This window comes from Sinocyclocheilus grahami, unplaced genomic scaffold (genome assembly GCF_001515645.1).
Source record: "Sinocyclocheilus grahami isolate Dianchi unplaced genomic scaffold, SAMN03320097.WGS_v1.1 scaffold959.1, whole genome shotgun sequence".
NCBI lineage: Eukaryota > Metazoa > Chordata > Actinopteri > Cypriniformes > Cyprinidae > Sinocyclocheilus > Sinocyclocheilus grahami.
Genome location: NW_015506138.1, coordinates 20623 through 31325, shown reverse-complemented (window position 1 = coordinate 31325; position 10703 = coordinate 20623). Strand labels below are relative to the sequence as shown.

The 10703-nt window shown below is 32.1% G+C and overlaps 1 protein-coding gene across 1 annotated transcript in view; it reads right to left on the bottom strand.

The window, feature by feature from the left end:
- The window catches only part of ero1b (endoplasmic reticulum oxidoreductase 1 beta), a 21427-nt gene that overhangs the window by 1357 nt on the left and 9367 nt on the right, over nt 1-10703 (bottom strand). The window contains 6 exon segments of the mRNA XM_016249893.1: nt 461-517; nt 1740-1873; nt 1949-2035; nt 3760-3829; nt 6466-6712; nt 8581-8673. Of these exon segments, the coding sequence (XP_016105379.1) occupies nt 461-517; nt 1740-1873; nt 1949-2035; nt 3760-3829; nt 6466-6712; nt 8581-8673 (688 nt within the window).

The window sequence follows — 10703 nt, the reverse complement described above, 5'->3', positions numbered from 1 at the left end:
ACAGAAAAAATTTCACAAAAAAAAAAAAAAATTTTCTTTCTCTCTCTCTCTATATATATATATATATATATATGCAAAAAAAAAGCCTAAAGTCCTTACAGTAATGAAAAAAATAGTTTTCATTTGCTTTACGCAGAATATAATTACTTGTGATTTTTAGTGTGAAATGTGACCTGGATATGTTCTTATTTACGGGATTCACCTGATTGCTAACAAATGAAACAATGAAATGACTGCTGTCAGCAGGAACAGACACGGCCATTCACAACAAACATTCACACAAACCGAAGAGAAGGAAGGGGAAAAAAGGCAGCGCTACGTAACAAACCGCAGTCAAATCTGACAGAAAGGACTGAAGAGAGCTGAAGAATCACAGTCAGAGTGACTCTGCAGGGTTTGAGATGTGGTCTGCAGTCCCTGAGGCTAGTGCTGCCGCCACCTGCTGCTCTGCAGCCGTTACCTCGGATCCTTCAGCAGAGTCCGGAAGTTGTGCAGCTCTTTTATACTGGTGGACAGTCTGCAGAGAGACAGAGACATTCTCCATTCATTCTTCACTAATAGGGATTTATAAAAAGTCTTCATTGATGCGTCATAAGCCGTAAACCAACACAGCCAGCTATGAGCAGAGTAACGGTAAACGTGACGAAAAGAGGTAGAAGCTACAAGATTGTTAACAGCGTTAATGAGGAAAAGAACTACAGTCCCATGATGCATTTTGAACGACATAATCAAAATGACAAAAACCAAAATATAAATAAGTAGCGCACATCCCACAGATCCACACAGGGCTCAGGTGCAGGACAAAAAAAGTCAAACTACAGCAAAAATACACACATATCGTCCGCACACGGATATAACTGCTCCATAAGAGTTATTTATTGCAACGTTTCGACCATCGGGTCTTCGTCAGGCACAACATTTGTTTGGACAATACCTTTGCATTTTTGCTATAATTAAAATTACAACCACAAAACAAAACTGTTTTATATATGTTATGTATAAAACAATATATATTAAGCTTATTGAAAAATATGCATATACTGTGCACACACTCAAACACATATATATGATATTATAATATAGATATGTATATTTAGATACACATTTTTTTATTTAATAATAAAATGTTTTATTTTCATTTTATTGTTCTTAATTACTTTTATAATTATATTTTTTTATACTTATTTTTATTCTTATATATATATATATTCCTATAGGTAAAAAAACATGAATGCATAAAATAATTCTTGCAGATAATTTTAATAGTCCTGCAGAGTGACTATTAATGAATTTATCTAAACTTCAATATTGCAAAAAAAAAAAATGACAAAGAGTATATCATATTTTTTAGAATTATGTTTGTTAGAATTATTTTATTCATATATACAAATAAAAAAATGATTATATATATATATTTTATGTCATTTGCAGTGTTTTATGGGAGTGGGCGGAGCTCTTTTGGCACATTTTGCATGCCACAACTCTGATTGGTGGAATTTTCTGCTAAGCATCATGGGTAATGTAGTTTTTCACCACAATTTTAGTTGTTAAACAATAATTTTGAACATACGTTGAAATAATGCAAACTGATGTCGATTAGCAACCTCAGAGCTCACTAAAGCAGTAACCCCCGTGAAGCCGCGGTTTGCACTGAATTTATAACAGCTAAGGGCCGTTGTTAGGCACGACACGAAGCGGTTATAAACTCACTGTAAACCACGGCTTGCAGTAACTCTGACCTGGCGAATCCGTTGAGCAGAGCCACGATCTCCTGCCGCGTGAGCTGGAAGCCTTTGGACGGACTGTTTTCTGGAAGCTTCTTGATCTCTTTCTCGGAGAACAGGATCCTGAGGGCCGTTCCCAGACCCTGAGTCTGACGGGACAGCAGCGGTTCATTCCCATCTCACATCCAAACGCTTCAATGTCAAATAAAGCCTTGTTATTTTACCTGTAACGTTCCCCAGAGCCGGCATTTACTGCAGCCCACACAGTCCATGATACGAGAGATGTTCTTGAAATGAAGCCTGAACTCCTCCTGAACAAAGACGGGAAGGTTAAAGACCGTTTCAAATCAACATTTATGCTGTATCTTTCATCAATTGTGCTTTTGCCATATAAACATTCGTCACCAAACCAATTCAATCATCATTAATAAAATCAAATTCACATTTGTTTCACTGAACAGATTTTGGAGCACAAAACCAGTCACAAGGGTCCATTTTTGGAAATTGAGATTTATGCATCTGAATGCATCATTTGTGCATCTGAAAGCTGAATAAATAATCTTTCCATTGATGTATGGTTTGTTAGGATCGGACAATATCTGAAAATCTGGAATCTGAGGGTGCAAAAAAATCTAAATATTGAGAAAATCATCTTTAAAGTTGTCCAAATGAAGTTCTTAGCAATGCATATTACTAATCAAAAATTAAGTTTTGATATATTTACGGTAGGACATTTACTAAATATCTTCATGGAACATGATCTTTACTTAATATCCTAATGATTTTTGGCATAAAAGAAAAATTGATAATTTTGACCCATACAATGTATTTTTGGCTATTGCTACAAATATGACTGCGTTTGTGCTCCAGCGACACATCTGGTGTTTTTCTGCAGGTTTAATGAAGGTACATTTTTAAGACCAAATAAAGAAAGTTAAAAAGGTATAAATGGAACACAATACATCAATATGTTCTTGTATTAGCAACACTTCAGAGACTGAAAATACGACTTTCAACTGATTTACAATACTTTCCAATTCATTTTTACAAAAGAAATAGCTTAAGGCTTGATATTTCTGCTCCAAACCACTAGAATATATCCTAGAAATATATTTGACCGTACTTTCTGATCACACCGCAAACGTGTCTTTCCTCAGTATTTCGGTCTTGTTTTCTAGTGAAATGTCTAAAGATTCTTAAATCAAGACACATTTACTAAAGAAACAAAATGACCGAAGAAAAGAGGTTTTATTTTAGGAGAAACTGATGAAAATGAAGTGAGTTTATGATTAAAACATGAACAAATATCTGCTGACGGGTTAATAAAAATCATCTTAACTCAAAGGGAAACAAGTTTATACTAACTGGCATATATTCGTCCTTGCTTTAATCATAAACTCGCTTCATTTTTTTCAATTTCTCAAAAATCAAGACTTCATGTGGTCGTTTTGCATCTCCAGTTAATGCATCTTGATTTAAACATGTTCAGATATTGGTGTTGGAAAACAACGATATTAATTTTTTTGCAATGCATGCAACACTTAATGCCATGATTTTACGAATACGTTTTGCAACTTTTTACCTTTCACCTTTAAAAGTCGAATTACGACTGTTGAGGATCTGCAAAAACTCTGCATTACAGACGTATAACGGGATGTTTATGCTTTAATTTACTAGTTTCTAGTTAATCTAGTGAAACACAAAGTGCAAAGTCGTGAACAAATGATTGCATTTCTTAATGAAGCATTGCAAATGTGTGCACATTTTTTAACGTCGTTGAGTTTAGACGTTTAGAAGGCTTCTTTTGCAATATGAATATGCAAATGAGCATGCATGCAAATCAACGGTCAATATGCAAACTGCATAACCGTAAAACTGCACTGGTGTGAATATACTGATATGCATCCAGTCAAATCATAACAGGCACCTGCAGATGACATAAAATAAAGTTTAGACTGAAACTAACCCGCGTTCCCCAGATGAGGGTTTCTGTTCTGTAAAGCGGCCCAGAATGCATCTGTCACGCTCAACTCACCTTGAGTGTCTTCGACTCTATTTTATGGCCCGCAAACATGGAGCTCTCGTCAAAGTGCATGGGGAACGCTCTGCACAAACAACACAAATAGCATCCATTAACCTGCTCTCAATCAGCCAAGACTAGTACTGCAGTGTGATTAATACATTTAATGAAGCACATAATGTTTCTTAATCAAAATTAGCTCATTCTCCTTAAACTAAAATCATAAGAATCATCCCCACTGTCTATACTAACAGCATTTATATATTTAAATATTTAATTTAATTACCCCCCACCCCCACTTTTTTTGGAATAGTTATTCTGGAGGAAATACGAGCTTATAAAACTGTATAATAATTATACATTAGAAAAACGTTTAAGTTAATGCAATAATGTCATGTCATTGTAACAACAAAAACAAAACCCTGAAAAAAAATCTAATACATTTAATTATTAAATATTGTATCATGAAACAAAAACTAATTATTGACAAATAACATCAGGTTAAGTCTATTGACCTTTTTCCAATCACTCAAGATTTTGAGGGGAAAAAATATATGAATGCATAAAATAAATCTTGCCATTTCTGGAGGTATAATTTATTTTTATTTAAGTATTTATTAAAAAAAAATTTTTTTTGGAATGAATTAATAAATACATAAATATTAATTTTATATAATATATATATATATTATTATTTTAATTTTTTTCCCCTTGAATTTTTGTTTGGGGATATGAGCTAGAAAACCTGTATAATAAGTATAAATTAGATAAACGTTTACTTTTTAAAGCTAATGTTATAAAGTCAATGTAATAAAAAAATGGGAAAAAACACGATAAAAAAACAAATACATTAAGTTATAAAAAATATTCACAGTATCATGTCACAGTATCATTACTGACATAATATAAGTCTATCAATCTATTTAATTAATTAAGATTTTAAGTAAAAAAGGAATGTATAAAATAATAGTTTTAACAGTCCTACATTATATATTACATTTAAAGTTTCTCAATTAAAATGAGCTCATTCCCCTCCAAACTAAAATAATTTAAACATTTATATAAGTATGTATTTCTTCTTTTTACTTGAGTATTTATTCTGTGTTTAAATGATATTTAAATTTTAATTTTTTTTTAAAATAAATAAAAAATTTGTTTTTAAATACATTCATTATTTTTTTCTTGAGAATTTATTCTGTATTTTATTGTATTTAAATAAATAAATAAATATACCTATGCATTTTCCCTTTTTTCTTAAGTATTTATTCTGGGATGCAAATATAGCTTAATACTAGTGCTGTCAAATGATGAATCACGATTAAATCGCATCCAAAATAAACGTTTTTGTTTACATAATATATGTATGCATACTGTGTATATTTATTAAGTATATATAAATACACACACATACAGTATATATATATTTGAAAATATTTACATGTGTATATATTTATATATAATTTATATTATAAATATATTTAATATATAAACAACATTTGTCTGAAATATATACATGCATGGGTGTGTATTTATATAAACATAATAAATAGACACAGTATACATACATATATTATGTAAACAAAAACTTTTATTTTGGATGCGACTAATCGTGATTAACATCACTACTTAATACAGCTCATAAAACGGTCTATAATAATTATACATGAGACATGTTTAATATTAATATATGTTTTAGTTAATGTCATTTACATATGTGACCCTGAACCATAAAACCAGTCATAAGGGTCAATTTTTTTAAATCATCTGAGAGCTGAATAAATAAGCTTTCCATTGATGTTTGGTTTGTTAGGATAGGACCAACATTTGGTTGAGATACAACTATTAATAAATCTGGAATCTGAGGGTGCAAAAAAATCTAAATATTGAGAAAATCATCTTTAAAGTTGTTCAAATGAAGTTCTTAGCAATGCATATTACTAATCAAACATTAAGTTTTGATATATTTACGGTAGGAGATTTACTAAATATCTTCATGGAACATGATCTTTACTTAATATCCTAATGATTTTTGGCATAAAAGAAAAACCTGTAATTTTGACCCATACACTGTATTTTTGGCTATTGCTATAAATATACCCCAGCGACTTAAAGGGTTAGTTCACCCAAAAATGAAAATTAGGCTGCGTTTTACATCCCAGGGGTATATGACTTTCTTCTTTCAGACGAATCCAGTCGGAGTTATATTAAAAATGGTCTTTGATCTTTCAAGCTTTATCATTGCACTTAGCGGGTGTTGCATGCATCAGTCCAAAAGAAGTTAAATAAAAAGCGCCCATCCATAAAACAAAGTGTCTCACACGGCTCCGGGGGGTGAACAAAGTCCTTCTGTAGCGAATCGATGTGTTTTTGTAAGAAAAATATCCATATTCAGAACGTAATAATCACTTTAATGTAGCTTGCGCCAGCAGTTGTTCACAGAAGCAGCTCCGGGAGCATGACGTATGAGTTCAGCGCTGCGCATGCGCCGCTCAGAAGTGATGAACACTGAAATGCAGCGGAGAGATCAAAACAAAAAGGAAAAAAGAAAGCCATATACACCTAGGATGCCTCGGGGGTGAGTAAAACTCAGCCTAATTTTCATTTTTGGGTGAACTAACCCTTTAAGATTGGTTTGGTGCTCCAGGGTCACATATGCAATTAATTTTTAAATGCTAAAACTATTGACTGTATCATGATAGTGTGTCTGGTGATAACACTCACTTGGTCTCGTTGAGGACCTGCAGCAGCAGCTCTTTGGTGCTCGAGTCCTCCTGAGAGTTTCCCGTGTACAGGTTGATGAAGGAGCGCTCGAAGTACGGAGTCACTTTAGACAGCGCCCGCAGCTCGATCAGGTAAAGGAAGTACAGGTTCTTGAGCCGGCGCGTTCCCTCGCCCTTGGTCTCGGCCGGGTCGAAGCGCTGCCTGAACTCATGCAGGTTTGGACCCCAGACCGACTTCCCCCAGCCCTCTGGAGAAAACACTCGTTACACACGACTACAGGGAGCACAGTTTGAGCACAACACGTCACTATAACAGAACACACAGGACAGCACGGGGCATGCTCCACACGCAATTTCTTTTAAAGATATTTGATTTACAAGCAAATATAAATATATCACTTTCACGGACTTTTACATTAACTGTTCCCTCCTGCTGGAATGACCTGCACAACTCAATCCGAGTAGTCCTCTTCAAGAATTGGCTAAAAACACATCTCTTCCGTCTTTATTTGACCCTCCAACTCTAGCACTCTCTATTCATCTTCTTTTTTTTTTATTTAAAAAAAAAAAAAAAAACTTGACCCTCTATTACTTGCACTCTCTATTCTTGTTTTTCTAAAAAAAAAATTTAAAAAACTCTAATAACACTAGCTTTCCATATTCTTTTTCTATTCTATCTACTCCTTTTCTTTGTATGCGTGTGTGTGTGTGTGTATATATATGAACAAATGAACAAATCTATGCAAATATACATGCAAATATATATGGATGTGTGCTGTATATATATAATATATTATATAATAATAATAATATGCTTTGTGTTCTGCGTTGGGCTAACCGAGACTTATCATAGAACTTATATATTATTGCTCTTTTGTTGGTTTTGACTGCTAAATAAAAGCATCTGCTAAATGACTAAATGTAAATGTAATGACATGCTCATTTGTAGTTAATTTAAGACTGTAATTTTCACACACACACACAAAAAAAAAGTTTTTAAACATCTTGTTGCAACATTTCACAAAAATCAAGATTGAATATATTTGTTCAAAATCCCATGTTATACAAGATGAAGTGCTTTAAGACAATATTAGCTGATTAGACGGCAATGCTGAGATAAAATGCTAAATGTTTGCCCTCTCTCTCTCTCGCTCTTCTTCAGCGTTCACACATCTCAGACCTCAAATACATCAAATATTACCCTTTTAGACACAGCTTTTGAAGTAAAGAGTACAGAAAACACTATGCAAAACCCTTGTAAGATCACAATAAGTTCTTTTTTTTTTAATTAAAAAAAAAAAAAAAAACTTGACCCTCTATTACTTGCACTCTCTATTCTTGTTTTTCTAAAAAAAAAATTTAAAAAACTCTAATAACACTAGCTTTCCATATTCTTTTTCTATTCTATCTACTCCTTTTCTTTGTATGCGTGTGTGTGTGTGTGTATATATATGAACAAATGAACAAATCTATGCAAATATACATGCAAATATATATGGATGTGTGCTGTATATATATAATATATTATATAATAATAATAATATGCTTTGTGTTCTGCGTTGGGCTAACCGAGACTTATCATAGAACTTATATATTATTGCTCTTTTGTTGGTTTTGACTGCTAAATAAAAGCATCTGCTAAATGACTAAATGTAAATGTAATGACATGCTCATTTGTAGTTAATTTAAGACTGTAATTTTCACACACACACACAAAAAAAAAGTTTTTAAACATCTTGTTGCAACATTTTACAAAAATCAAGATTGAATATATTTGTTCAAAATCCCATGTTATAAAAGATGAAGTGCTTTAAGACAATATTAGCTGATTAGACGGCAATGCTGAGATAAAATGCTAAATGTTTGCCCTCTCTCTCTCTCGCTCTTCTTCAGCGTTCACACATCTCAGACCTCAAATACATCAAATATTACCCTTTTAGACACAGCTTTTGAAGTAAAGAGTACAGAAAACACTATGCAAAACCCTTGTAAGATCACAAGTACCCTTATAAAACACTTTCTCATTGGATCCAAGCAAACCTCACAGGTGGCCTATTTTGATCTCAAAAGAGTGAGGTGTCAGTGAAAGCTGATGAGTTTGCATCGGTGTGTTTACCGTCCAGCAGGTATTCAGCGCACAGGTGGATGTTGATGCTGCTGTGGAGGCCAGAGATCAGACGATAGAAAACCCGCTTCTCCAAACACAAACCTGCAGCGCATCAACACACAGTAAACCAACACACCTTTCTGAAGCATTAACAATGAGCTTCACACAATACAGACTAGTTCTTTTAAATAAAGAAAACAAATATATATATATAAAAATCACTATTAAAAAGTATTTTTTTAACTATAAACTGTAAGATATAATTTAATTTTTAAATGCATTTAAATAAAAAAAATTATATTTTTTTATTATTTAATATGAGCTCATAAAACTGTGTATAATAATTATACATTAGAATTTTTTTTTATTGTTTAGGTTAAAATCATATGCAAAAAAATACCCCACATTAACCCTTTCCATTAAAATGAATAATATACACAGAATTATTATATTATTATTTATAAATAAATAACAAAATAATAACAATAAATAAAATACTATAACTATAATGCATACTTTTTTATGTTTCAAATGTATTTAAATAAAAATGTATAAATTTTTTTTAATAATATTTATTTTGGGGGGAAATATGAGCTCATAAAACTGTGTATAATAATTATACATTAGAAAAAGTAATATGCATATTTAATAAATAAGAAATAAAAAACTTTTTCTGCCAAAATGAATAATTAAATTTTACACAAAAACATTATTATTATTATTATTAATAATAATTGTAACAATAATAATAATAACAAATTAAAAGTACTATGACTATACGTTTAAACTTGAAGTAAATAATTTACTTTGACTTATTATAATAAATATTTAATTATTTTTTTTCCCTGATTTAATTATCATTTAAATTTAACATAAATGTAGACATGTTGAATGTATCCATATAAAAACAAATAAATAGATATTAGTTTCTAATGTAGGAACTTCTTGTCTCCACTATCAGTGTTGAACAAACACAGTCTAACCTCAGCCTGGGTAATTATATTAGCAAATCAACATATCAAAATAACTCGCGTTAACCACAACTCTTGAGCATTTTCAATGCAGAGCACAACAATACTTAAAACAAATAATGAGGACATCTCTCAGTTTCAGGAGGAAGTGTGTCAGGCCTCATTCATGAAACACGAGCAGAACGAATTTGTGCAAGTCATTTGTACAACTATTAATATGCAAATGAATGCATCTGTGTTTTCATCATATTTACACTGTAAATAATCACTCACCTTCCATCCATTTGTAAAACCCTTCACCTGTGAGAAACAGACAGTCTGCTTTAATAAAAGCCCTTCTGCACTGATCTGAGACCAGTTTCACTGCAGAAGCATCATGTATTATTTGTGCAAATATTAACTCACCGTCATCGTCACCTGAGAGGAGAGACAGAGAAAAGAGTTTAGGTTACATACAAGCACATCAAATATACAAGAATAAATCTTTAAAAATAAAAGTCATATTTCTACAGAAAAACAAAAGAAAATGTAAAAATAGTATATTTTATATAAAGGAAATGAAGCCTAAATTGGGGCTGCTAGGATTTTTAGCTTTTTAAATTCATTGTTCATGAATTGTGATACATATAATTATACACACGTATAATATAATTTTATATATATATATTTTAATATATATTATGGAATTTCATTTTTTTTCTGGTTACTTACAAACAGATGGGTTTTTTTTAAAATAATTTTAGATTTTTTTATATTATGAAATTTTATAGTTTTACAAAAAAAATTATATTTCTTATTTTAGCTAATAATTGGTTATTTGTTCTGCTCACATACAGCTCAAAATGTGCATGCCTAAAAGGGTAAGGGTAAAAAATAAGAAATTACATTTTACTAAACGAGGAATGAAGACTATTAGCAGCATTCAGATTTTCTACACTGCAACAAGGGGAAGTCGTGGCTTAATGGTTAGAGAGTCGGACTCATAACCCAAAGGTTGTGGGTTCGAGTCTCTTGATTGTAGGTGGGGGGAGTGAATGTACAGCGCTCTCTCCCACCTTCAATACCACGACTGAGGTGCCCTTGAGCAAGGCACCGAACCCCCAACTGCTCCCCGGGCGCCGCAGCATAAATGGCTGCCCACTGCTCCGGGTGTGTGTTCAC